The sequence below is a fragment of the Oenanthe melanoleuca genome, chromosome 12, assembly GCF_029582105.1.
Source record: "Oenanthe melanoleuca isolate GR-GAL-2019-014 chromosome 12, OMel1.0, whole genome shotgun sequence".
Lineage (NCBI taxonomy): Eukaryota > Metazoa > Chordata > Aves > Passeriformes > Muscicapidae > Oenanthe > Oenanthe melanoleuca.
The window spans coordinates 14,478,821-14,506,072 of record NC_079346.1 but is presented as its reverse complement, the minus strand read 5'-3'; the positions used below and the strand labels follow the sequence as shown (position 1 = coordinate 14,506,072).

Here is a 27,252-nt window from a genome sequence, read left to right as displayed (position 1 = left end):
GTCACTGTGCAGGGAACAAATACTGCTGGGACACAGCAGCCAGCCCTGGTTTCCTGCCCCAGGACTCAGGGGTGATATTGTTCATTGTTCTGGTCCCTGTCAGACATGGGCACTTTCCAAGCACTGCGGGCTGAGCAAACACTGAGCAGTCAATCTGTGCTCTCTTAAAATTGTGCCACACTGCAAAGAAAACAAATCAGCTGCCAGAGCAGCTCCTGTAAGTACAAAAAAAACTAACTCAAAATTATTATTTCCATTATGCTGAGATACCAAATGCACAATACCAAATGCAACAGCCAGACTGTTTATTCAGTTTAGTTTATTTAGAAGAACTAAGCAAACATTAAATTAATGGCAGAGGCCCAAATACAATGAAATTTTCACTTCATTTAAATACAAATATTACAGATATGGAAGAACAAAACTGCCCAAACCCTCTGAGTGTATTACACAAACGTGAGGATCACAGTTCATCTTGCAGAGCCAACGTCTTCCCCCACCACCTACGTGGCAGGGCTGCTGCTTTGGCACTTGAACAGCTGAAGCACTCAGGAGCTCCCCCTTGAAGAGTTTCAGCTAAAATTCCCCTTTCTCCATCCTTGCCTCATACTGTCTTTCAGATTGTTTCCTACGGTAAACATCATCTGCAGAAAAAGATGTTTTATATTAGAGTTTCCCCAGTGCAAGATGGTGTTGAATACATGAATCCTGTCATCTCTTTTTAAACTTTTCCATCCAAACTTCTCTTGCAGATGCCGACTGACATAGGCAGCTGGAAATTCAAGCCAACAGAAATCCTTATTACCACTTCAAATAGCTCATGTTCTCTCTCCCATATAGGCTAAAGTTCTTCCCATCAGTCCCAATGAAATGTTTTTCTAGGAAAACTAAGTTTCCAGTGCGAAATAGTTGTTTCTTGTCTACTTTCCCATGAGAGTAATTAAAATTACAAATGCCCTAACTAGCTGAAAGGAAATTAATAGGCATGAAGTCAATGCCTCAGGGCTTCCAGTGTGACTTCAGTATTTTAGTCTTTTTTATATATAAACAAAACACAAGAATATTCCCACCTCCATGGTCTTCTTTTCATTCTTCCTGCCTCAGTGACACCACACACAGTTGAGCTGATCCTTTCAGTGAAGTACACAAAAATTTGTAGCAGAGTTTATTAAGGCAGGAGTGCTTTGATTTACAGAAACTATGCCATTTGCCAAGTTCTCATGAGCCATTTTCATACTTATTTTTTAAGTTGTAGAAGTCACATTTCAGGTGATGCCATACCTCTGCTTAAGTGCTGGCAAACCTCATGAGTTTTTCAATCGTGGCAGAATGGTTTGAGTTGAGAGGGACCTTAAAGATCACCCCATTCCATCCCCCTGCCATGGACAGAGACACTTTCTGCTGGACCAGTTTTCTCCAATCCAGCCTGGCCTTGGACACTTCCATGGGAGGGGCAGCCACAGCTTCTCTGGGCACCCTGTGCCAGGGCCTCACAATCCTCGGAAGAAATATTTTTTTTTCCTACTATCCAATCTAAAAGCACCCTCTTTTAGCTATAATTTACCCAGCACTCTAAACGCAGGGCTTTTGTTTGTCCCTGCTGGGGAGGCAGAGCGGCAGCGCCCCGAGCAGGAGCAGTGTGGCCGCAGGGGACCCCGCACTCACAGAAAGTCTCTTTGCCGAAGCGGGCGTTGATCATGAACCACTCCATGGCTCCGCCGAGCACGAAGAAGAAAGGCAGGAACCTGTAAAAGCCAAAGCGCCGCTGCCCGGGCACAAACTTCAAAAGGCGCTTCAACCTCTCGCTGACCAGCATGGCCGGGCGGCACCGGCGCCTTGGCCCTTCCCGGGTGAAGGAGAGAACAGAGAAGGGCGTGTGAGAGGCGGGACGGGCCGTGCCGCAGTCACAGCGCGGCCGCAGCCGGCGGCGGGCGAGGAGAGGCCCCGGCCCGAGCGGGGCCCGGCCGGCTCCCCGCGGCCATGGCGGCCCCTCGGCCCCGCCGCCCCCTCCCCTGAGGCGGGAACGCGCGGCCAATCAGGGCCACGCCCGCCGCGCGCGACCCCGCGCCACGCGCCGCTCACCTCCCGCGCGCGGCCGGACAGGAGGACGAGCCGCGCGCCCACGTGACCCCCGCAGCGCCTCGTCTGATTGGCCGGGGCGGGGGCGGGGGCGGGGCCTGGCGCGAGAGAGCCGTGAGGGGCCGGCCCCGCCTTGCGCGGCCCCTCTGGGCGGGGCGCGGCCCGGCCGGCCCCTACACCGGGGATTGGCCGCCCGCCGGTGCCGCCGCGGGCCGGGCAGCGCAGCCGAGCAGCCCCGGCCGTGCGCGGTGCCCCGAGGCTGCGGCGTCCGGCGGGGCCATGGCGGTGGTGGGCTCGGCGGCGCTGCGGAGGGGCAGCGGCGCGGCCCCCTGGCTCCTCTCCGTGGCCGTGTCCTGCCAGAGCTGCCGGCACAAAGCCACCGGGGACGGTGGGCACGGGCAGCCCCGGGAGCAGCAGCCGGCGGCCCCCGGCAGAGTGGGCGGCCAGCCCGTCCCGGCCGAGGGCGCCGACACCAAGACCTACCTGTGGGCCAGGTACCACGAGATGAAAAAGCTGGTCTACGGTAAGGGGGCTGCCACGTCCTGCCGCGGCCGGCCTTTCCATCCTTTTTTTCTCCTCTCCTTTCTCCTCTTTGCATCTCGGTGCCCTTCCCCGCCGTGCTGTGCAGCTGCTGGGTCAGGAGCCTTTCTCCCTGGCCATGCCGTCCACATTTTCCACCGCCCGCGGCTCTCCGGGATGGTTTTGTTTCACTGAAATAAACTTGATCTTCTTTTCGCCATCCTGGGCTTCCTTCTGTGCAGATTCCCCGGCTGGACTCAGCGTTGCAGGACATGCAGGGTATATGGGACTTTTCATAACTAGCTCCTTACATCGTGGACATTGCCATGGCAAATGGTCTAAATGAAGGGCTTGTTGCCTTTTCCTCCAGTTTGGGCTAGGACAAATGGATGGTGATGCTGAGTGAAAGAGTGACAAGTCCAAGTCGCCACTGGCACAAGGGTGAGCTGGAGAACACTGATGCTGCAGCTTCTGGGATGGGTCCTGGTCCTGAGCTCAGTTTGTGTTCCACACGTGTCACACCTTTTGCTCATGAGTGTGTTTTTGCTTCTCTGACCAAGAAGTTACCTGGCTCTGTCGGGAGCTTTGAAATCTTGCCAAAGCGAGGAGAAAACTCAGACTCCTTGCCAAATCTCTTTGTGTGTAAAACAGGATTGTGGTCTTTTTGGAAGCAGGAGTTCTCCACTGTATTAAACTCTCCTAAAAATAGCTTTAATGACATGAGGGCAGGGAACTTTTTCCTGTTGGTTTCTTGATGCTTGGAATGCTGAAGGTGAGCACAGTAGAGAGCTAGGAAGTGTGAGCTTGTGCCTGCTCTTACAGAACTCTCCCTCAGCTGTTGTTTACCTAGGGCTTGGATAAGGACAGCGGTCAGCCATAGGCATCTGGAAGAACTTTCTCCCTGTTCTGAGATCGGCAAGGTCTGTCATTCCTTCCTCCCCCATCTTCCAATCCCCTGGATTTGGCATAAAATCTTGAGTCCTTCATGAGGCACAAACGTAAAGGAATTGATGATCCATTAGGTGCTCAGCCTGCATTCCAGGATCAGAGCTCCTTTCCCAGCACCTTTGAAGGCAGTACAGAGGCTGACAGAGGACTGGAGCTTTGGTAATACCCTCCAAGACTGAGTTGGGGTTTCAGCTGCATTGCTTGAAAGAAATTCCAGTTTGCAATGCTTGTGTTGTTGTTTGGACCTTGCTATCCTCAAAGGCATTATTTTCTTTTCCAGAATGGGATGGAAACCATAAATGCAGATGTGTGTTAATGGGCTGTGTCACAGTCTCTTGGCAAAATGCTTGGTTTGCTACGTGAGACTGTGAAGTTTGTGTTCACATAGCTCTGTTGCAAGAGACAGTTATTAATGGAGACAGTTATTAATGGAGGTGCAGCAGTAACCACCAGGAGTAAATGCAAAAAGAAGTCAGGTGAAGTAGCCCAAGTGTTACAGAATGGACTCTTCACAAACCTTCAGGTAGCCATCAGATATGCTGAATAAGGTCCTTGTTTGTTTAAAGAGTAGCTCCCCAAACTAAAATTTCAAGACTGTGCTGTTATTCAAATCTTGTCAGGAAGAGACAGATTTGGACCAAGTTGGTTTAATTGTTGCTTTGATGACTAAACAGTTATGCAGAATGTGGCATCAGTGTGTTCCTTCCTGCTTGATTTCTAACTCTGGTGTGAAGGTGAATGTCTGTGCTTGGCTTCTCAGTATTGCCCAGCACTGAGTCTGGGCAGACTCCTGTGGTGCCTCCTTCTCCTTCCCACACTGAAATGCCCCTTTGTCCTGTGTTGGCAGGTTTTGCCACTGGTTTGGGGAGAGGTCTCTGCCGGGAGAATTCATTGTGTGTTTTCACACCAGCCCTTGCTTAGGACCAGACCCATGGGGCACGAGAAATGCTGATGGAGTTGGACAGAGCAGGATGTGCAGGACGAGTTTCTGTGCAGTAAAGCAGGTTTGGGGCCAGCGGCTCAAGAAGTTCTCAACTCTGTATAAAATACGTGTGTGCTCTGCCTGGCTGGAGTGGGGTGACACAATGTAGCTACACAAAGGGTGCCTCTGAGGTAAACCTCCTCTCAGTGCTGACTCAAGAGAAACCATTCTCTTCATTATCCCCCCTGCCTATTGCAACACTGACTCTTACGACCAAATTTCATTACCTGTAAAAATTTGAGGCTAAAATTTTTGGGGCATATACTGAGCTTTTTTTTTTTTTTTTTTTTTTTTTTTCCCTCTAGCAAAAGGAGAAGTATATGCACATTAGTCAGAGGGATGGAGTTGAGCAAGACTTGCTGTTTTGTGGGCTGATAAATATCAAGGAGGGCTGATAAGCTCTCTCAGTAGGCTTTGAAGTCTTGCATTCTAGGAAACATCCAGTCCTGAAACAAGGGGACTGCCAAGCCACCGGTGCTTTGGCTATAAGCAAGTGTTAGCTTTCTCCTAGGTGTTCCAAATCTCTTAACAGTGGCTACACTAACTCCTAGGGAGCTTTTACAATATTTGCAAACTTCTTGCCTCTGCATGACAAACTTGAGCCTGGTTAAATGTGAAAACAGCCAGAACTGGAAGAGTGACCAGTTATGTAAACTTCCCAGTTCTACATTCTTGGATATAACCCATTTTTTCTTGTGAAGAACTCTTGTATCATTTCTCCAGTGTCTTTGTATATTTTAAAAATGTAATCTTTGAATGAAATTATGTTTTCTAATATTGCTTTTAGTTAATGTCGATTTCATTGGCAGGAAATCCCAAAATATTTAGGCATAATGGCATAAATCCAAGGTCTGAAATTAAATGGTCTTTAGATAATATTTTTCCCTTCCTACCCTATTAGAAGGATCTGCTTTGGCTGGTGGGAGTAGTTTGCAGGAAATGGCACAAAACAACACTTCAAGAGGATAAAGGAGTACTTGGAAGAGAGGAAAAGTGACAGTTTATCTTTAGAAAGCAACTTAGTGTGAACAAGGGAAACTTTTTGTTTGATGAAGAGCACAGAGGATGATGGCCATCTGCTTCTCTGTACCCTTCTTTTCCCTGCTTGTCTTAGGAAGAAATTAGTACAGATGTTTGCTGTGTTGGACTTCTGGGAGTACAAAGGGTGTGTGAGATACGGGTGAGTTGCCTTCTTTGTGTATAATTCTTCACTAACGTGCTGGATCTGAGGCTCAGAGAACAGGAGTTTCCTGCAGGATGTTGTTGGCACCCCGGGAGCTCAGAAAAGCAGGAGACGTGCTTAGCACCTCCTGCCCAGAGCGTTTTTCACATCAAAAGGGGCCAGATGGTGTCTCTAGTGGCTGCTCGAAGTTAATTACCTGCTTTTGTTTCCATCTCTGCTCTCCTGTTGGGGATTGAGGGTTATTGCTTTCTAACAATGTGGGTTATTGCCTGGGAAGAGACTCCTGTACTCTCATGGAGACACTCTGATTTAAGCAGCTGTCCAGGTTCTCACAGTGGGAAAATGAAGATGTTGTGTGTTTACTTTGCATTTACACCCAGGTGTAGGGGATGCACGAGATCAAACACTCTTTCTTGTGGTCTGCCTTTGCTGCTGAATTTCATCATGTGCCGTGGACATGCTGGCACTTCTCTAAAAACTGTCTGAGCTGCAAACAGGAGCAAATTGTGCAAGCAGGCAGATTCCTGGGGCTGCATCCAGTGCAAGAGCAGCTTCTTCCTCACCATCCTCCAATGTGCTCACACTGCTTCTCCCTTAGATCAGACTTCCTGGGTGAAGTGCTGAGTAAGCAGTGACTAACTGATATTGCCTGCCTTTCTAGTTAGGACCCAGACAGAAAGAGTGGTTGGGATTATTATCCTTTTTTAATAACCAAAACTGGTCTTCATTTTGGTTTTTGTGGTTGTTTTCTTTAATTTATCATAGCTGTCCAGCAATCTCTTATGGTGTCTTGGAAGAGGAAAAGCAGAAGCTATTGTTCTTGAAAAATGGCATCTTCATGAGCTTCTGGCAGCTGTCTGTTTGTTTTGATTTGACAATTGCCAGGAAATCTGAGACCAAGATCCCTGGCAGATTATGTGTGGAGCTCAGCAGTGCAGCAGTGCCCAAGCCTGTAGCCCAGGACCTGAGCAAGCACTAAGGATTGGTAACCACCCAGCAGGTTATCTTTGAAAAACAAGCAAACAAAACACCACAAAAAGGCAAACCAAACCCCCAAACAAAGACAATTAAACCAAGCTTCTTGAAACCTGGCTCAGTAACCCTGAGGCATGTTTGGGCTCTTGTACTGAAACTGATTTTGCTGAGTGCTCCCAGGTTGTGTCTTTTCCCTGCTGTAGTTGGAGCCTGCATGGAGACTGCATGAGTTTAAGGAGATGGGGACCTGCAGGTCTGTTGAGGAGGATGCTACAAAAGGACATTTACACTAAGACAAACATGCATCATGAATCTCTAGACTGAACCTCAGAGATTTCTTCCTTCCCAGAAGAGCAGTGACCTTGAAATTATTGTAAATTCAAGATGTAGCATGATGGGATGGACAGAGCAAGCTGTGAGTTGTGAGTGATGTGGAATAGGAAACACATCAAGGAGATGTGTGGTGCTTGGGGAGGTGAATGTAGGAAACACATTGTGTGTGAAGCAGTGGGTGCAAATAATTTTGGATGTTGTGTGCATCCTTTTTCAGCCCTTAGGAGGTAAGAGAGAACATGCTGTGTAAGTGAGTGACAAAATGTGGGTGTGGAAAAATGACCAGGGCAAGAGGCTGTCAGAGGACTGCAGAGAGGCTGGCAGGGAGGAGCAATGCTTCACTCAGTATTTCTAAATGGACTTCATGAATCGTGGTGTGGCACAGTCAGTGCTTATGCTTCTGATCACACATAGGACTTGCTTGGTGAAGCTCAGAGTGCTCTCTCCTTGTTACAAAATTCTACTGCTCCCTCAGCTTTTCCTGGTGGTGTTTTTGCAAAAGTTGTGGCTGGCATGTGTGGTTGAATCTGGAGGATTATCTTGTCCTCTGTGAACAGAGAGGTGGGGTTCAGGCAGTGGTATTTTGTGATGCTCTCAGGCTATCAAAATGTGTTGTCCTAGCAGAAGGAGAATGTTGGAAGAGCTTGACCTTTCTGTAAGGACACTGGAACAGCAATTTGGGTGCGTGTTATAAAAAGAAGAAAGTGCTTTAATAGAAGAAGGAAGAGGAAAGCCCTGCACATTTGCCTGAGATGGGATTAAGGTTGTGTCATCATTTTCCTTGCGAGGAAGAAAAATAACACCCAGCAAATCCCAGTGTAAGCTTAGGAAAAGGTCTTTCCACAAGTTGACTGGAGGTGAGGACAGGAAGTGGAACTTTGTTTATTAATGGTGCAAAGAGCATTTATGATGAAAGGATGAAAGTTGTGATCATCTGAATCTGTCTTGGTTTGAAAGACATGTGTCTGCTAAGGAAGGCAGGAGCCTCTCTTGAAATGGAAAATGTAAACCCCCTCCCTCCAAATTATTATAATTTTGAAATTAAGGAGCTCTTAGGCAAAGATATGAGAATAACAATAACAGTTTTTTACTAAGAAAATTAAAATAAAAATACAGTAATACAAAAAACCAAAACAGTGACAGAGTCAGAATACAACTTGACACCCCATCAGTCAGGGTGTTGGTAGTGGTCTGATTAAATGGTGGCTGCAGTCTTGCAGTGGCAGATGTGCTTCAGCTGGAGCAGTGTTCCTGTAGAAGGGTGCAGTTTTCCTCTGCAGGTCCAGTGATGATTTGGAAGGGTGCAGTTTTCGTCTGGAATCCAGTGGAAAAAGGCTGCTCTGATGTTCCAAATCTCAGGTTATATTCAGGTAGGAGTACTTGGTTCCTCCCTGCAGGTGGAGCATCTCCCAGTGGGATGATGTAATTTAATCAGCCATGCAGTGGGACTCAATGGCCCATTAACAGAAGATACCTCCTGGAGGGAGGATGGGTGCTGGCCCCACCTGGTTTCAACAGCTGGTGATAGAATACATACTTTTGGTTACGTCCTACATTGCAACCCAAGGCAGAATCCTATTTACATTTCCCATCTTTTAAAGTCTCAGTCCAAAGTACTTGGATTGCATCTGCTCTCCTAAGAATCTGCCACCAGCAGAGCACTGACGGACAGCAGAGCTTTTGTCCCTGGAGTGTAGCCAGTAAGTCAGCCCTCCTGCCTTAATATACTGCTTTATTTTCTAGTGATTCCTCTCCACATCATCTGATGAATTGTATTTGAAGGCCAAATGGAAGTCAGTTAGGAGGGAAAGATGGGTATGTTTTGTAACATAGTGATTTTTTTTCCCTGAGAAAGAAACATTTTAAAATATTTGAATCTATTTCTTTGGTACCTCTCTGAATTAGTGCTCAGAAAAGAACTTCAGACTTTTGCCTAAATTCTGTTATAATTCCTGACAAAGCCTTTATTGGAAAGGAGTGGTATCTCTTTCTAATAATGTGATTTTTGCCCCAGACACAGGTGGAACTTGGTTTTATAGCAAGGAAGCACTAAAGAACCAGGACAGGGGTTCTTGCCAAAAGCCAGAAGTTAAGGAAAAGAAAAAATCCTACCCACTGATGCTGAGTAGGATCTGGAAAATACCTGTTCTTCTGTCATTCAAAGAGAAAATGACCCATCTTTGAGGAGAGAGGAAATGTCTCCTTCCCCTCTGTCCCCCAGTGTGGTTGTGACCAGGCAATCTACTCCAAGGAACTATTTTTATTGTTCTTTCTTGTAAGGGACAGTTCTTATGGAGCGGGAAGCCTGTGGGAAGATCTGTTCCTGCCTCTCCCATTGCAGTGGAGTGAAGCTCTCCTCTCTGGACTAGCTCTGGGAAGGGATCTATATATAGGTAGTTTAGCTGCTTGGTCACTTCACCTCCTTTTCAGTGGTCTGGGGAGCAAAGTGTTATTCCCAAGCATCTTGAACAGTAACCCTGCTTTGCAGTGACAAACCACATGCAAGGACTGAGCTGTGTCCACAGCTGTTTATCAGAGGAAAGCAGATAGCTTGTTGCTATCAGCATTGCATGCTCCAGGAGCATAACTTAGTGTATGGCATTGTTTACATGTAGTATTTGTACAGAACTTTGGTTTTTCTGCCCATTAATACACAAATTTAAAAAGTCCTAATGGTACTTGCATAATTTCTCTGTGAAGTCTGGTTGCCTCTGTGAGAAACAAAAAATGCCAAAAGAAAAACCTCAAAGCTTCTGATTTGAAGTAACCTAGACTTTTCCAAGAGAAGAGTCAGCCTGTTTGTTTGTGCAAGTTCTAAGTGAGGGGTGTGTGTTTTTCTGGTGATTTATCACACTGAAGCCTGCAGAAACTGCAGCTGCTCTGAGACAGAAATTTGACACTTCAAAGCCTCGGGTCTGCTTTGCTTCATGTAGGCCAGAGAGCAGGGGACATTGTTTTGCAGCTTCCTGACACAAAAGGTCGCTCTGACTGTGCAGATGGACAGAGAGAACATTATCTCCAGGTGCAGCCAGAGGTTTCACAGTGTGTTTTCTCACGGGGAGATTCAGTGAGCTAACAGCAGCTCTGTGCTCTTTGCTGCTGCTGTGCAGCATTTCCAGCTGCTGTAAGGTCCAGAATAAAAAGTGTAAACTTCAGTGATGCTCTGTTTCTCTAACCTCTCCCCTTTCCTTTCTCTTAGATCTCCTTCCACCAGGAGTCTGCAATCTCCTCAACCCCGCTGCCATCTACGCTAACAATGAGATCAGCCTGGGAGATGTGGAGATCTATGGCTTTGACTATGATTACACATTAGCACAGTATTCTAATTTACTACACTCCATGATTTTTAACACTGCCAGAGACATCCTAATAGAACAATTTAAGGTAATGAGGTGCTAAGAATTTCCACTCAATTAAGCCTGCTACTGTGTTTGCAAGTCCCAGACAGGTTTGTGCAGGCATTGTGCACACATGTCAATTACTTGATGTATTGAGATAAATTTAATATTTCACAATCTTTTATTGTAGAATTAATTTCCTTTGAGATAATTTAACATGGTGTACATTCCTGAGGTTTTATAAATGTGGAGTGGGAGTCTTAGTGTAAAAAAAGCCCTGGTCAGCTGTACTCAACTATGGGAATAATGCCTACAGGACTGCTGGTTGGAGGTGCACATGGTTGCTAAACATAAACCATGGGCCAACACTGAAGCAGGACTTGGCATGGGCTGGTTGATGGGATGATGTGCTAGAGCATGTCCCAGAACAGACACCCTGTTTGCAATGGGTGACTGCTTATGCATTTTTTCTTATTGTGTCTTTCTGTTTAGAGGGCCTCTGCAGTGCCAGTCTTTGCCAAATATATGCATTGAGTGGATCTTACAAGAAGTATCCTCACTGCCTCAGTAAATTTGATGTTTTCTCACTACTGTCCCTTACATAAGAAAAACTAGTTTGGGGTATCCTGATTCTTTGTCTTACTCTGTTCATCCACTTGCTTTGCTGAAGGGGCAAAATTAGGCAGGACTAAATTATTATCTTTATTATCTGGTACTTATGCTCTAATGATCTCACTGTTTGTCTTCTCAGTATCCAGAAGGGCTTGGGAAGTATGACTACATTCCAGGGTTTGCCATACGAGGACTTCACTATGATGTACAAAAGGTAAGCTGTACAAAGTTCACTCTCCTGGGCTTTGTCTCCCACTGTTATGTTTTTAGTGGAAATGCTTTATGTCATTGTCACCAATGACCAATTATGTCTGTCACCAATGACCAGAGGGTCTGTGTGGCTGTGCTTTTCACTGCTTGGGTTCTTCTCCAAGGAAGGATGTCTATTGTGCCAGCCTGGCCTCCAGCAGAACAGGACATTCATAAGGCCTCTGGTAAACAGCCTTACCAATTTAAAAGTCAATTCATTCCATGGGCTAATTAATAGAAAACTGAGCTTGTTTATGTGATCATTTCTGTCTTTCAGGAGATTTAAACAACAAAACTCAATCCTGCATCTACAAGTACTTGCCAGGAGCAGAGGCATAATGTCTCATTCTAATAATAGAAATGACTTGTCAGGAGAATGCTTTAGGAAGCCTTCCCCACCCCCCACCCCGAATAATAGGACTGGAATAAGATCCAAGCTACTTGAGATGCATACTTCTTAGGAACACAGGCAAGCAGAGTGCAGGCATTAGCTTTAACCCTTTTCAGTGCTTTGGCCCCATTCCCTGAAAGCCTGATGCCCAGTGATGTCATGCTGGCTGCTGCAGCCAGGCAGTCAGGTGGGAGCACAGTAGAGAAAGCTGCTTCACCAAGGTAGCTTTCTTGTACATTGAGTTTGAGCAAATTCAGGGAAGCAGGCAGTGCAGGCTGGAATGTGTGTGCTGTTCTCCAGGAGGAGGGAAAAAAGAGAATGACTGAAAAAAACTATAGAGATTTTCTCCTCTCTGGAGGAGACAGCATGGCAGCAGACCACTCATGCCTCTGGCCTTACAAAGCAAGAAATAGATCTGTGGGAAACTGAAGGTTCTTTCTGTGTTTAAATCTTTGGCTGCTGTATCTGAGAAACACAGGCAAGTGGCCTGGCCAAGCAAAGCACCCTTTGAATGAGTACAAAGTAGAAAACTCTCTTTTCTCAGGATCAGAGTTTGCAAAACACACAGAAATCTGGGTGGTGCCTGTCTAAGTAAAACTTGCAGCACATTTGCCTGCACTCCTGATAGATTACTGGGAGGTCTGCCCACAGTGTAACAAGATGCTCTGATATGTAATCCTGATGAAAGAATTTTGATGCCATGCTCCCTGTGCAAGCTGCAGAGTGATGTGGGTTTAGAGTGAGGCTGCTTTCCATGCCCAAGGACTTGTGTTACAGCTTCAGAATGATGGATGGCTCATCATTAGGGGAGTCTGATAGTAAAAATGCAAAGAAAGCTCTGTTACCAGCCTGGTGTGCTCCTGAGCATCTTCCCTTCAATGTCTGCTGGGGAGTGGAGAGCTCTTGTGTGAGGAAAATGACTGAGTGCAGCTGTGTTCTGAAGTAAAACTTGTCACTTAGCTGTGCTTAAGATTAATGTGGAGGGAAATAGATCTGTGCACACAAAGCTCCTTTGGAATATGTGTTTTCTTGGAGGGAGATAAGCATAGACTGTCTTGAGTCACAGAAATATTGTTATCCCTTTTTTTCAACTGCATCCCTGTCTACAAACTGGGGTGTAACAGACTTTGACTCATAGAAAGATGGTCTTCTGCCAGAGAGGCCAATAAAAAGTCACAGTATGAATAAGTGTGTCTAAAAGTAGCTGGAGAATAAGTGCTGTCTAAAGTGCAGAGATGTGGGATGTTCCTACTGAATTTTATTTTCTGAATGGCATTTGTGTGGAACTTTAATAAGGTTTCAGTGTAAATTTTAACAATAATCCAATTCTAACAGTAAATATCTTTCCCTTGTCACAGAGTCTTCTCATGAAGATCGATGCTTTCCATTATGTCCAGCTGGGGACTGCATATAGGTCTGTCAGTTCTGAACATCATTTTCTAAATGCTTATATATGCAAAAGTGGATATCTACATCTGATTATATGTTCATGGTATATGTTGTTCTGCTTCTTTCCTGAGCAGAGCACAGTCTTGTCTGGCTCATCCTGTTTGCTCTTGCTTCAAATGCTTACCTGGCATATAATTGCAGGGAGTTATTTTTTCTCAAGCATTTCAAGCCATGTGTGGGTGGGAAGACATGGAGCTTTTTGTAATGGTTACACCTGGTGCAATGGTTAATACACACGTACACTGTGTGGTGTTTTAGCTGCAGCTACAGCATGGCTGGGTTAACACCTGACAGCAAACAGAGCCAATAGGAAAGGGCTCCTCTGTATGTGGTTCACACATGGGCTTGTCTTTTCCAGGCAGGAGTGTATCCCAGCAATGCTCTGCTGTGCCTTGGAAAGTGATCTGGGTGTGCAAATTACATCCCAAAACAACACAGATTGCCAATAAAGTAATAATGCATCAGAATCTGGGCTCACTTTAAGTCCTGGATTGTCCTATTTTTCCTTTAGTTCTCCAAAAAGAACTGGGTATGCTTTAGAATAAGTGGCTGAAGCAGTGCCAAGCAAATTTTTCTTCTAAGAGTTATGAGACTGGACACTGAGAAAACACCTTGCTCCAAAGAGGAGTCGGCTTGGTGTGTAAGAAGCAGTAATTTATAAATATCAATAGCAAATCTCCTGTAAATCCTATCTTGTATTTCCTGAGCATGGAAGCCAATGTGGTTTTTTCCTTGATCTCTGCCCTTTTGCTGTTAAGCTTCAGTTACAGAAGACACTCTAAGAATATTAAGAAGGGAGTTTCATAACCAGAGAGAATTGGCTTCTTTGAGTGCGAGCTCAAAGGGGACCAGAGGTTTTGTACTGCCCCATATTTTACTTCAGCTTCATAAAGAGATTTTTAGTGAAAACACATTTTAATTTTTTTCCCTAGTGTCATTTTGTAACTATCTTTTTTGGAGTATCCTCCCAAACTGTCCTTTGCTTTTGAGTATAACTGAAGCAATATTTAACTTCTTAGATGCTGCCTCATAACCGAGTAGAAAAGGAGAAAGGGAAAGCTGCTGACTGCTTGAGCAAACAGTCATCAAAATTGTGCAAGAGGCAAAACCTGCAGCAGTCAGATAACCTGATGTTGCGAACTGCACAGATCAGCCATACTCGTGTTTTGGTGTTTTTGACAGAAACAGCCTTCTCTTTTGAATGGTCTTAGTCAAGATCCTGTTCTGTTTAGGAAAACTCAATAAGAAGGAGACCCCATTTTCAGTAAGCCCTTTTCCTACACCTTTTCATTAAAGGTGATGTATCTCATGGACACAACATCTCTAATCCAAGTTAGTTACCCAGTGCTGCCCAAGTCAGGTTGCAGGGCTGATTTGGTGGGGCAGTCCTGTCAGCAAATTGACTGCAGATGGAGAGAAGCCTCTGGCTGGACTCTGCTGGAATGTGGATAAAGCCCCTCAATTAACTTGTAGGAGCAAATGAGGTATCTGAAGAATGTCTTGGGAAAGATTTTATGGGAATCTTTAGAGCTGTCAGGCTGTCTGCCTGTCTCTTTTGAGCAGAAGGAATTTTTGAGTTTTAGGAAAGAGCCTGTTTGCCTGTCCTGTTTTTCTCCACTGTTTGTAGCACTGGTGATTATTGACAAACTGTGTTGTTTTGTGTCTAGAGGGCTCAAACCGGTGCCTGATGAAGAGGTGATTGAACTCTACGGTGGTACACAGCACATCCCCCTGTACCAGATGAGTGACTTCTATGGCAAGGTATTGTAAACCCTTGGCTGCTGGGATGTAGCAGCAGCTCTTTGAACAGCTTAAAACAGAGGGAATTGTATGCACATGTAAATGACTGCAGCCTCCCTTGGAAAGGCTAGGTCCCCAGTGAGCTGCAGTGTGTGTTTTTGTTCTAGTGGGAATATGCCCCAGAGGTTATTTAGCAGTTTAGCATCTAAAAGACATCTGCAAAGCATTTCTAAATACCAGGGCTATTGGCCTAGAGCTGAATGGCTTTGAAAACTGATAGGGAGATGTTCCTGCTTATAGTCAAATCTAGCTCCTAAGCTACTGGGGCAGCCTGCAGTGTTTGCAGTGAACTGTTGGGGAGCAGTAGGGTGCTCCAATACCTTTCTCTCTTTAGTTTTGGGTAGGGTATTTTCCCTTCATGTTAAGGATCTCCCTCCGCACTCCTTCAGAGCTGCTCAGGGGATATTATTTATAGGATTGTAGTCCATGGATGTAGAGAACAGTAAAATACTGACATGCTGTCTGTGGAGTTGTAAAAATCCTTTAGTTGCCTGAACTGGAGGAATTATGAGAAATTTTTCTTCCTTGAGTGTCTCATGTGGCGCAGGGGCCAAGCAGGACCATTCACATCCTTTCTCCCAGAACTGCTTTGTTTCTTGTCTTAGTTCTGGTGCCTTAGGGGAAGCTGGAAGGAGAAGGGCACACTTCCTCTGGTAATACCCCTGTGAGTCTGCTCTGAGAAGTCTCCAAGGTCACTTCATGATTTTTCTCTTTCTCTCTTGGGAATAATTAATCTGAGTGGTTGCCTTTTGGATAAGTATATACTCTGTTTATAACTCAATGATGTTTCCAGCTTTGAAATAGGACATTTTTGTTTAGAGTTTGATATCTGTCTATAAACTGCCCTTGATTGGCCTCCTCCTGTGCAGCTGTCCTCACTCCTGCCAAACCTGAGATGATTTCATCTTTCTTTTTAAATAGTTGTAAACATGAAACCTGCTTGAAGTTATGGCCTTCTGTAGGACCAGGTGATTATGCTGAGGTGCCTTTCAGTGCTTTATATGTACTGGGTGCTTTCTCCTTTCCTGTAGTTGGTATTAAAAAATTTGGCCACAGAAGTAGAGATATCAGCTTAGTCTTTGTGAAGAGCTGAATCTCCTCTCCTATTAATGTAACAGACTCCATGAACTAATAGGTGGATCTCAAAGAGAACAAAAGTAGTTGCAGCTAATGGCATTTGCATTCAGCAATGTCTGCTCAACCTGTGCCACTGAGTGGGGCATGTTTTCCCACACTAGTGAGAAAGATGAAAGAAGGGTTAAGATGACTTCTGCTGTGAACAGATGGGGAATGAGCCTTTAGCAGGGGTCTTTGATTTGTTCTCCTCAGTCTGCCATGCTGATGTTGCTGTATGAGCAGCAGGAAGGTTGCTAACAGGCAACAAGGTAAGTGGGACTGATGCAGCTGGAGTGTGTAAATACTCTCCCTTAAGGGTTTTCCTGGTTCTCTGTCAGCAGGAGTGTGTGGACAGCTTACACTGCCTTGTGAAACCTCACTGGAACGTGGTTTGAGCAGCTTTGGTTCCCTGTGTCCAGTGTCACAGTCTGGTTTAGATGAGCAATGTGGCATCTTCAGCAAGGCCCTTGTCTGCTGCTGTAGCAGAGCATTGTCTGTTGGCACCTGTATTAATGTCAAGAGTCCAAGTGGGAACCAGAGTTTGAATAAAAATATCTGGGACCCACTCTCTGCTTCCTCCATCTTTGCCCTGTGGTATTAATGATGCTGGGTTTGTTTAATGATATATGTGAAGGAGACACCTCTCTCTCTTCAAGGTTGGTGTTCTGGCTGAGAAGAGAGGGCTGCTTGCTGAGTGGCTGGGACTTCCCACACTAATGTTTTTCTTTTTGTTAGTCTGGAATACATTTCAGATGATGCTGGGTGATATGAACTTGTTTGTTGGTTTTACTATTTTTTCCCTAGTATTTTTTGTTTAATGTCTCCCTTTCATTTTTTGCTTTCCAGGGTCCATCACTTAAGCAGTTTATGGATATTTTTTCTCTTCCTGAAATGACACTGCTCTCTTCAGTCATTGATTACTTCATCAATCATGGCATTGAGTTTGACCAGGTGCATCTCTACAAGGACATATCTGTAAGTGAAATGTCAACTGCCCCACAGCTCACACCACAGCAAAGCTGTGAGCTCTGCAGCACCCAAAACCAAGGAGCTGGCAGTGACCAGCCTGATATGACAGCTCTGTTATCCCTTTAGATCAAAGCATTGCCAGGGAATATTCAAAGCTGTGTTTTCAGAACATGTTTAGGTTCTGTCTGTACTACAGAGCTGGTGGTTTTGGTGTATCTCATGTATGAGTGCTTAGGCTGAAGGTCCTTCCATGGGAGATATGTCACAAAGCTTGTGTAAATGTTTTCTGGTTCTGCAGACTTTTAAATTGTTTTCCTTAGTATCTCGTTTTTCAAAGAGTCTTGTTCTAACCGTGTACCAAACAGTTTACTTTATACAGTGATTGTTGTAAAACACCTGTCCTTGTTGCTCAGGATGCTGTACCCCTTGCAGCTGCAGCCTGATCCTTTGGGTGACTGTAGTCTGATCCAGTGGGTGACTGTAGCTTTCATGTGTCATCTATTCCAAGGTGTTAAGTGGCACTTGAAAGGGCTGTGTGGGATTATCAGCATTGTTGGGGCTGTTTGACTTCTTAGTTAATGCTGTAGACAAGGTGTAAGTGCTTGAGATTGCTGCTCTGGTTGACTTATGCTGACAAACAACACATTTCCCTTATTGCATTCCTTTTTCCATGGAGAAGGGTTTTTGATTTGTACCTTGTGGGAATCTTAGGCTCACCCACTGTTCAGTTCTGGGAGGGAAATGGGGCTCCATGGGCAAATGGAGCTCCATGTCTGTGCTGCTGTCTTGTGATAAGGATCCACCTGTCAGCTGTGTGTCCTTGATAGGAACATGCCAGCCCATTTCCCACAAGACCTTAACATATTTCAAGGGTGTTGGATGTCTGTTTTTCTCTTGGTGTGGGGAAAATGGGAAGAGGGGATATAGCTGACTCCTGAGGCCTTTAGTGAAAAGTATCTTCTGAACCTTCTTTTGAGATCAAATGGATGTGTTCCTAATTGAAATCTTGAGAGCAGGAGGATGGTTGCCACAGCTGATACATGTCCAGTGCAGGGCAACTGGTGTGGTCCAGCCCTCAGACTCCTGAGGGTTAATCCTGGCTTTGTCCTTTTGGTGGAGAATGTGGTCATCCCTGAGGAACAGCTAAAGGAGGCAAAGAAGAGAGCTAAGGCAGAAAATCTGTGGCAATGCCTGACATCTATATTGCAACTAGGGATCATTGTGTGCTCTCACCAGAAGAAGTCTTGCTTTTTCCCTGTACAATGAGGATAAATGAATATTTTTGCAAAACTTATCCCTTTGCAGTACCCAAGTTCAAGCACAAAGGAATGCTTTGTGAACACGAGCACAGAGATCCCTCTGTGCTGCAGACAGGTGTCCCAGGGCACTTGCACAGCCCAGCTGTTAGGACAGCACTGGCTTAAAGTGACACCCTGCTGTAACTCCTGGTAGTACTGCTGCTGCAGCCTGTGTGTTTAGGAGCAGGTTAAGTGCTACAGGCACTGCACTGAGTCAAAAGGACAGACCCTGGGCTATGGTAAAGGCTCAAGCTGATATGTAATTAAAGCAGTCCTGTCACACCAGTTTGGTCACTTCATATTTCAGAGTAAGAATGTACAGTTTACCTTGCTTCCCCTTGGAGGCATTTTTTTAGCCCTGTTTGAGGCTTCAAGATTTTACCTGCAGAAACATTATAGTTTTCTTTTTTCTTCTTTTGTTTGTTGGAGGGCAGGAGTCTAGGGAAAGAGCATACTGAAATTTTTCTTCTCTGCAAAGGTAGTTTTGACGCAAATCCAAAGTTCTGCTTGCTTTTAGTGACAGTGCTGGTTAAGAGAAAGTTGTTCTCTTGTTAGAGCTCCTGCTCTCTGTTCAGATTCCTTCCAATAAGACAATGAGATGTGACCTCTGCCTTTTTGCCCTTCAAATCCACATGGTGGAAAGAAGCTCCTAAAACTCCATTTTGAAGTAGTAATGCCTCCACCTTCATCATCCCCTTTTAAGTTGTAAATTCTGGTTCTCTCCAGCTCTGAAGGAAATTTTTTGGGGGGGTCATGAGGACATTTCCCCAACACTGCCATGAGACCTCTGTGGCAAGTGTGAGTGTGGGACTCAGTCTGAAGGGGCAGCTCATGAAGGGGCACACACAATGTAACAGGAATTTAAGGGTCCTGGGGAAAGGCAGCATTTTTTACCTGTGTAAATTGTCAGGGGTGAAAACAGTACTGTTCAAACAAGCATTTGCATGTGCAAACACTGCAAACTGTATTGCTGCTCTGGAAATGATTTTGTGGGTCTGGCATATCTTGCTGGATGGAGACTTGGGCAGAATCTCAGTTGGGTGTGTCCAAAAATGTGCTGTTTCTTGGCTTCTGGCCTGGAAAAGAGAGGATATTTGGATGCCCTTGACAACATCTGTTTTAACTTGCTTCCCTCCCAGCTGTGTTCTGTGCCACCCTTCTAGCGGGAGCTTCTGCTCTGCCTGTGCACACTGGTCACCCAGGGCTAGCAGCTATGGCCCTCCTTGGCTTGTGGGGAGCACCCTGGGGTCACAGATGCTCCCCTCTGCTGCTGCTCACCCCAGCCACACTCCTGTCCTTTGGGTCACCCTTGGCAGAGCTTCCACATGCACAGGGAGGAAGAAAAGCTACCTGGTGTCTGAGATACTACAGTGTTGGGACAGTAAATGGTTTTGGAGTGGCACAGTCTTTATTGCATTGGAACCAGCGGGGTAACATGTACTTGCTTCTCAGAGCAGGAAGGAACTTGCACTTTCACAGATAAGTTTTGAGGTTTTCCCCTTACACTGCATCAGCTGAGCCAGCCACACTGTTCCTTTGGCATCTTGGTGATTCTTGCTGGGCAGGCTCTGCTGCTTTGCAATGCTGGAGCTTTTGTTCATTCAGCAAGGAGGGAATGTATCATTACTGCCTTGGTCCTCAGTGGTGGCAGTAGGTTTGCATGCTGGGAAACAGGAATGCCATGTTGTAAAACTGAAACATTTTCCCCCCTGCTCTTTTCTTTAGGATGCAATTAGAGATGTTCATGTGAAAGGAGTGATGTACAAATGGATTGAAAAAGATATGGGTGAGTTAAATGGAGCTTTGGTGCTAAATTCACTTGTCACTTCCTCAGCCTTTCTCTTTAGATAGGACTGATGGAGATGAGGAAAGCCACTTTGTCACCATAGTGCTTTATTGCCTGCCTGCCTGAAGTGGATCAAACTCAAACCTTTTGCATCTTTAGTGGTATAGGGGCTAGGTTTGGTTTGGTTTATAGAAATGTGGTCATGACTTATGCCAAAGTGTTCTGATTGATGTGTTTCATTCTGTTACAGAACAGTATATTCTGCATGGGGATGAAATCTATGCTGTGCTAAACCGCCTGGTGAACCACAAGAAGAAACTGTTTCTCATCACAAACAGTCCCTTTAGCTTTGTGTGAGTACCATTATTGCACAGAAAGAGCTGTGCAGGGCCCTCCCTCTGAGCACCTGGAATTTGCATGGGACAGGGTTTTGTGGCAGTAGTCACAGAGCTCTCTGGGAACTGTTTGTGGTGAATGTTGCACCCACAGCATTGATTTCACTTTTTCAAGAAGTTACAAGGCTGTGGGTGGCCACAACATAACAGAACTGACACTTTCTATTGCCTCTAGAAGTGTTTGCTGCATCACAGTTTTCTCTGGGTTTCCCCGTGGTGCAGAAGAAAGTGTGTGACAGCTTGAAACAAAGTACAGCATCAGTATTCATTGTATTGATATTGTATTGCATACTCAATTGTCTCATACAATGGGACAGCCTTGGGGGGTACACAAATCTCTGTTTTCTTCTCTGTTACTGAAATAAGAGTGAATTTAGGGCATGCTGTTGTAAAGATGCAGTGTTGGGTGAAAAAAGAGTACTTTGTTGTTAATTGTTCTGTTCCTTTGCCCTCAGGGACAAAGGAATGAAACACATGGTTGGCAAGAACTGGCGGGATTTATTCGACATGGTCATTGTGCAAGCGGACAAGCCCAACTTCTTCACTGACCGCCGCAAGTACGTGTCCAGGGCAGCCCTGCCTGGGCCTTGGGCCTCCCTGCAGGGAGCTGCCCCTCTGCCTGCCAGAAAGCAGCACTTTGCTAAGCATAGTCTACCTCCAGGAGCTATTCAGCCTTCTAATGCTCTCTCAGTTACTCTCTGAGGAGGCAAGAATTGACCAGTCTGGGAATAAGTGGATAGAATGTGTAGAGCCAAGCAGAGAATGTGTTTCTAAAATTGGCATGAGAAATGGTCATTTTTTGTCTTGAGAGCATGACAAAATCTTTCCTTTTCCTCTTCCCCACAGCAAGTATCTGTGTGGTTTGTTTTTTGAGGTTTTTTGGGTTCTTGTTTGTTCTGGAGAGATGCTGTTTGGGAACTGGCAGTTCTGGAAGCCTTTGTACGTGGCCAGCTGGGTTTTGTGGTCAGTTAGGGGCTACCAGTAGACAGACTGCTGTCCTTACTTTGCTCTTTGGCTTCTTTGCTTTGGGAACTTGTGTCTGCTTAGTAGGAGGATTGGTCTATTCCTTCCTTTGCATGTATTTTCCTCCCCCACTACCAAGACTTTTGGTATCTGCTGGAGTAAACCTATGGAATGGCTTTATAAGCTGTGCTGGCCTGGTAAAGGTTTTTGCCATGGGCTGCAGGTCAAGTGCTTTACAAGCACAGCCTGGAGCTATGATGGTCTGGCCTTCCTGGAAATAAAACCTATGGCTGCCTGGTGCCTAAGATCCACTCATGGAGTGGAGAATGTCATGGCAAGCCCTCAGGACAAACAGGAGACAGCTCAGTTCACCTAGTGAACTCAGCATGGGATTGCTTTCCATTTTCTCTGCAGACTTGCTTTATCCTATAAGGACATTCCATGGTCTGTGAGGTATAGCCAGGCTGGAAGAGCACACAAAGTGTTTCATGGCAAAGCCTTCTTGGCCTTGCCATTTCAGAGGGAGCTATTATGGTTATTTTCTTCCTCTCTGTAAGTGAAAACAAGGACTGATAAGGATTTTGACATGAAATGGTTACAGTCAATGGAAGCATTTTGAAAAGGTATTTCCCTTTCATACTTTCTCTTCCCCTGAGAAAATAGTGCAGAAAGCCCAGAAGGTCACTTAGAACTCATGTGGAGCTTTTATTTCAAGTTGTTACATAGGTAAACAAGTTTTGTGATTCAAATGTTCTGGTTGCTGGGTAACAATCACCAAAAGTCGAAAGACATCTCCCCCTGTTTTTTCCCAGACCTTTTCGAAAACTGGATGATAAAGGCTCACTGCAGTGGGACAAAATAAACCAGCTGGAGAAGGGAAAGATCTACAAAGAGGTAAAATGAATGGGTGCATAAGGGGTGTCGAGTAGGAGTCTGAAATGATGGGGACTTATAATATGCCTGCACTTTTGGAAATCACTGGAGAAAGAGGACATTGTGCGTGGGCAAGGTGAGGGGCAGTGATGGGTTCTGCTGTAGGACACATGTTCATGTTTGGTGTTTGAAGAGCAAGGCACAGAAATCCTTGAAAAGATCATCTGTATAGGTGGAAGGTGTTTGTAAGGAGACATGCTCTGGCCTCTGTGCTGGCTGTGGGCAGTGGGAGATGCCCTCTGTCCCCAGGAGCTCTTGCTGGCCTAGTAGGACACTGTCCCCCACAATGCCTTCAGCTTGGGCTTGGCACTAGGGATGGAGGGGCAGGGACAAGTGGGAAAAGGCAGAGCAGGGCCAGGTAACTTAAGGTGTGGGGTACTTGCTTTTCTGTCCAAGGGAGCCTGTGTTGAGTTACCTCTGCCAGGCTGGGTTTTCCCCACTGCTGCTCTGTTTGTGTGAGATGGGGTGGTGGGGAAACATCCCCTGGATGTGTGGGAGGGGCCAGTGAATGTCCCCTGCCCCTGTGTACAATGAAACTTTCACCCTGGGAGTTCTGTTCTGACATTGTCCATGGCCAGTTGTGCACTTTTCCTTCAGCTCTTTTGATTGTCCTGGTCCTGAAACTCTTGTCCTGGAGGGGCTCCCAAGAGTGTGGTAGTTGAGGCTAAAAAGGCACAGCTCTCTGAAACCTGCAGAGATCTTCCACACCTCACTCCAAATTCTTTTCCATAAGGTTGGAAAAGGTGGATTTGTGTAGAATACACAAATAAGGAGTGAAGAAACAAGGGTGATCAAAGAGGGTACAAAGCCCGGCTCCTGACTCTCCCCTTCTGGAAGGACCAGCATGTCCAAAGATGAGCTGCAGCTCTGGTGAACTTGCTGCCCTGGCTGTTGTCCTTGCAGCTGGTCTGTCCCCTGAGACAAGTTGCCTCTGGCTTTAGGACAGTTTGTTCTTGGTTATTTGAGTTGTCAAATCCCATGGGAAGAAACTGTTAGTGAGATTGCAGTCAAGGAGCTGAGACCTGACCCGTTGCAGCAGAGTAGGTCATGTCCTTGAGTAGTTCTGTTAGGAAACCTCTGTCTGGTGGGTCTGCCAAAGTGCTGGGCTGGTGTCCCATCCTCTGCCAAGAGCTCAGAGCTGGGAACATGCAAGTAGAGCTCATTCCCAGTGGGTTAGCAGCTCCCTCAGAAGAAAGGCACACCTCACCCATGGAGTTTATTGCTGCATTAAATCCTGCTCTTGACCCACCCACATCTTGTGGCCACAGGTTGCTCACCCAACTGGTGCACAATGAAGGGAAAAGATGAGGGAGGAAGGTGGGCTGGGTAGGATTTTAGGCCCCTCTCCAATTCTTCCCCACAATTATATTTAATTGACTCCATTAAGGCTGTTGTCTAACTGTGGTTCTTAGGATGTGGTGGAGTGTGTATCCTGGTTGTAGCCCACCCTGCCTCCAGGATTTTTGATTTCTTGGAGTGCCACAATATGCTTCTTTCTGGCAAGTGGTAGTGGCCATGGACCTGTGCTGGTGGTGTTGCTAGAAGCCTCTGAGCTGTTCCTGTCCTCTGAAGCTGGGCTGGATGGCAGGTTTTTGCTGTGGGTATCCCATGAATGGGACCTCAGGGACTGATGTTTTGGCCTAGGGACTGGGAAGTCCCTCTGTTCCAACAGATGTGGTGTTTTCTGTATGTGCCAGGTTTGTACTCCCATCCCTCCCCAGACCTGTGATCTTCTGGGAAAGGAGGGCAGGACCTGGAGTCTCAGAACAGGTCTGTGGCTCCATGGAGCTCCAAGCATAAGTTTCCTGGCTGTAAGGTCCATTGCTGTTTGAGGTGACTGGAGCACAGCAAGAAGATTTTCCTCCTTCCAAGGCTGTGCTCCATTTCCTTCTCTGCCAGTGGTTTCCTGAGCAGCAGCAATGCTGTGTCCAAGAAGGGCAGAGGCTGCCTGGTCCTGTTCCTGTGCTGTTAAGGGAAGTCTGCTCAGTTCCAGGGATGCTGCAGGAACAGAAGGCCCAGCACCCTGGTTCTGGGCAGCCTTAGCTGTGCAAACAGCAAGCTGCCAGTGGCTGCTGGAGGGCTGCCTTGTGTCTGGGGGCTTTCTGGCCAGGCTGGTGCTGCTGCTGGTGCTGGCTCCCTCCTGCCACTGAGTGGCTCATAGGTTTGCACTGACTGCTTGTGCTGGCATTGATGGGACCATTTCCTTTCCTAGTGGATTTTGTTTTCATGACTCGTGGAAAACTTGTGTGGAGATGGAAAGGTAGTTCCTGAAGTGCCTTCTGTGCACGTATGGATGTTTGGAATGCCTTGAAAGATGCTTGGTGCTGTGCTTTAGCTGGTGCTTTGGGGTTTGGTTTGTTTCACTCAGCTGTGAATCTGTGCAGGCTGCCTGGCTCTTTGGCTTGTTTAAACAATTCCTGTGGACGTGTGGGTGTTGTTAATCTTGGGGGTTGGGAGGTGGCCAGGGATATAGAACAGCTCCTGACTCCAAAAGCCTTGCCTGACAGTGCTCACCTTCCCCTGTGCACCCTGTGAGGTGAAATTGTTATCACCTGAGACCAACAACTTCTAAACCCAGAACACCTGGGGTTCTTTCTGCCCATCCTCAGACTTTTTTAATTTAGGTAGCTCTTAGCCTCTAAACTGCCTCCTTTTGTTGCCTTTTTAGACCATGTTGTCTTCTTGACTTGCTGTGCCCTAGACCACAGAGTTTCCCCTGAATTCCCTATTTGCAAAAACTCTTTGGAAGTTTTCTCTAGCCTTAAAAAAGCTGAGGGATGTACAGGGGATTGTCCCATGGGAAGTAAATGAAGTGAGGTGGGGAAAGACAGAAACCTTTGGGTGTCGATGGTGGGGCAGACAGCAGGCTGCCGTCCCTTGAGTGCTGACACCTGCATGTGCTAAGGTGGGCTGTACCCACGTTTCACTCTGTGCCCCTGTCACTTGCAGGGCAACCTCTTTGATTTCCTGAGGCTGACGGGCTGGCGTGGATCCAAAGTGCTCTACTTTGGTGACCATCTGTACAGTGACCTTGCGGTGAGTGAATGTCTCAGCTCTCCAGTGAGGTGGGAGCAGTTCCACACGGCTGCTGTGCCTGCAGCTGGGCTGAACAAAGGCAGGGCCTGCTCTGGGTGCTCAGGGCTCTGCTGAGTACCACACAGGACACACAGGCTTCCCCACTGCTGTCAGACAGAGGCAAGCACTGGAGAAAAGGCTCCTGAAGTGAAGTGTGAGTTTGAGAGCAATTTGTGTTTATCCCACCTTTTTAGGTGCTTCATGCAACTGATCTTAGTGACCAGGAGATGGATGTTACTGGCATGGGCCATGGATGGCTGTCCCCTGAGAATGTGAAATGGGAACAAACCCTCTTTTCTAGGAACCAGGGCTATGTTTGGCTTTCAGTCTTTATGTTGAATTCTTGGTTGTTTTTTCACCCTGACCTCCAGGACCTCATGCTGCGTCATGGCTGGAGGACTGGAGCTATCGTTCCTGAACTGGAGACAGAGATCAGGATCATAAACACAGAGCAGTACATGCACTCCCTGACCTGGCAGCAGGCTCTGACAGGGCTGCTGGAGAGAATGCAGGTAAACATTGCCTGGCTGAGCAGGACAGGTTAGATGCTGCATTCTGAGTCTAAATTTTGGGTTTAGCATGGGGATGAGGGGATGTACATCTTGCCTGGTTCTCAAAAATATCCTATCTTCCTCCTGGTGCAGTGGGCTCTGGGTTTGTAAGTTACAGTGGAAATTGCAGGGAGCTGAAGTGTGGCCTGCAGAACTGATGATTGGGATGCTTTCTACTGCTGTCTTTGCAGATGTATCAGGATGCAGAGTCAAAGCAAGTACTGTTGGAGTGGATGAAGGAACGGCAGGAGATCAGGTGAGCATTTCCCCCTTCAATTGTGAAGGGGGAAGCTGGGAGCTCTTAGGGGCTCCCAGGCCCTGTTTTGTAACCTGCTTTGGGGACAATGCTGCTGCAGCTGCTGGGCTCTGATCCTGCCTGGTGTCTCTTGCCTCTGGGTGGGTTCCATACAGCAGTGCAGACCTGCAGCCTTGGAGGTTGGACTGGTTTGAAGGCAGGATGGGAAAGGGGAGTGCTGGGAGAGGTTGGAGGGCTGTCTGCTCCTGCAACTCCTGACACTGCCCATAAGAGGTGGAGTAAGACTGCACTGAATATTCATCAGTCTCACTGCACAGGGACTGGTCTGCATCACAGCCTCGGGAGGGTGTACCTGGGGTGATCCCCAAACGCTCAGGGAGTGGAGTGGCCCAGGGCTAAGGGAGTGGCAAGAACCTGTGAGCACAGTTTTAGCTACAGAACACCATCTCGTTCTTCTCAGGTCTCTGACGAAGAACCTGTTCAACCCCCAGTTTGGAAGCATCTTCCGCACCTTCCACAACCCCACGTACTTCTCCCGCCGCCTGGTGCGCTTCTCTGACATCTACATGGCTTCCATCAGCTGCCTGCTCAACTACGACGTGAATTTCACCTTCTACCCCCGGCGCACCCCTCTGCAGCACGAGGCGCCGCTCTGGATGGACCAGCTCTGCACAGGCTGCATGAAAACGCCCTTCCTGGAGGAGATGGTGCACATCCGGTGAAGGGCAGGTACTGCAGGCAGCAGCGGGGCGGGGCTGGAGGGGGCCGGGCTGCACGGCCGCAGCACCTCTGTCTACCACTAAAGGGCGTTCCACACTTGCGTACGTGTGTAGATGGTGTGTTTATTCTCTCCCTTCACCGGCTCCATCCCTTTCCCTGAAGTGCATTGCAGGCTGGACAGAAGATGGGTGCTCGTGCAGGGAATCCTCTCAAGCAGTAAGGTGAGATAGAGGGGCCAGTGCTGGTGGTGAGACACTGCCCCTCCCTGCTCTGTGCCCAGACAAATGGCTTAGGCAAAGAGCTCCACATCTCCAGTGAGAAAAACCCATGAG

At 46.7% G+C, this 27,252-nt stretch overlaps 1 protein-coding gene across 1 annotated transcript; it reads left to right on the top strand.

The window, feature by feature from the left end:
* Window positions 1-686: 686 nt before the first annotated feature.
* NT5DC2 (5'-nucleotidase domain containing 2) lies at window positions 687-27,020 on the top strand. The gene is made up of 16 exons (XM_056501872.1): window positions 687-1,522; window positions 1,613-1,850; window positions 2,018-2,602; window positions 10,219-10,403; window positions 11,109-11,183; window positions 12,968-13,023; window positions 14,726-14,819; window positions 16,821-16,949; window positions 19,967-20,027; window positions 20,278-20,380; window positions 20,878-20,979; window positions 22,198-22,279; window positions 25,268-25,354; window positions 25,765-25,905; window positions 26,136-26,200; window positions 26,661-27,020. Exons 1-16 carry the CDS (start codon window positions 1,307-1,309, stop codon window positions 26,920-26,922), a joined length of 2,481 nt encoding a protein of 826 aa, XP_056357847.1. The 5' UTR covers window positions 687-1,306; the 3' UTR covers window positions 26,923-27,020.
* The last annotated feature ends 232 nt before the right edge of the window (window positions 27,021-27,252 follow it).

Excerpts from the sequence above, each read along its gene's own strand:
- NT5DC2 (XM_056501872.1), top strand. The coding sequence starts at position 1,307 with ATGAGTTTTTCAATCGTGGCAGAATGGTTTGAGTTGAGAGGGACCTTA. Across the intron at positions 11,184-12,967 it reads TTCACTATGATGTACAAAAG|AGTCTTCTCATGAAGATCGA; the intron begins GTAAGCTGTACA and ends CCCTTGTCACAG. Across the intron at positions 25,355-25,764 it reads ATCTGTACAGTGACCTTGCG|GACCTCATGCTGCGTCATGG; the intron begins GTGAGTGAATGT and ends CCTGACCTCCAG.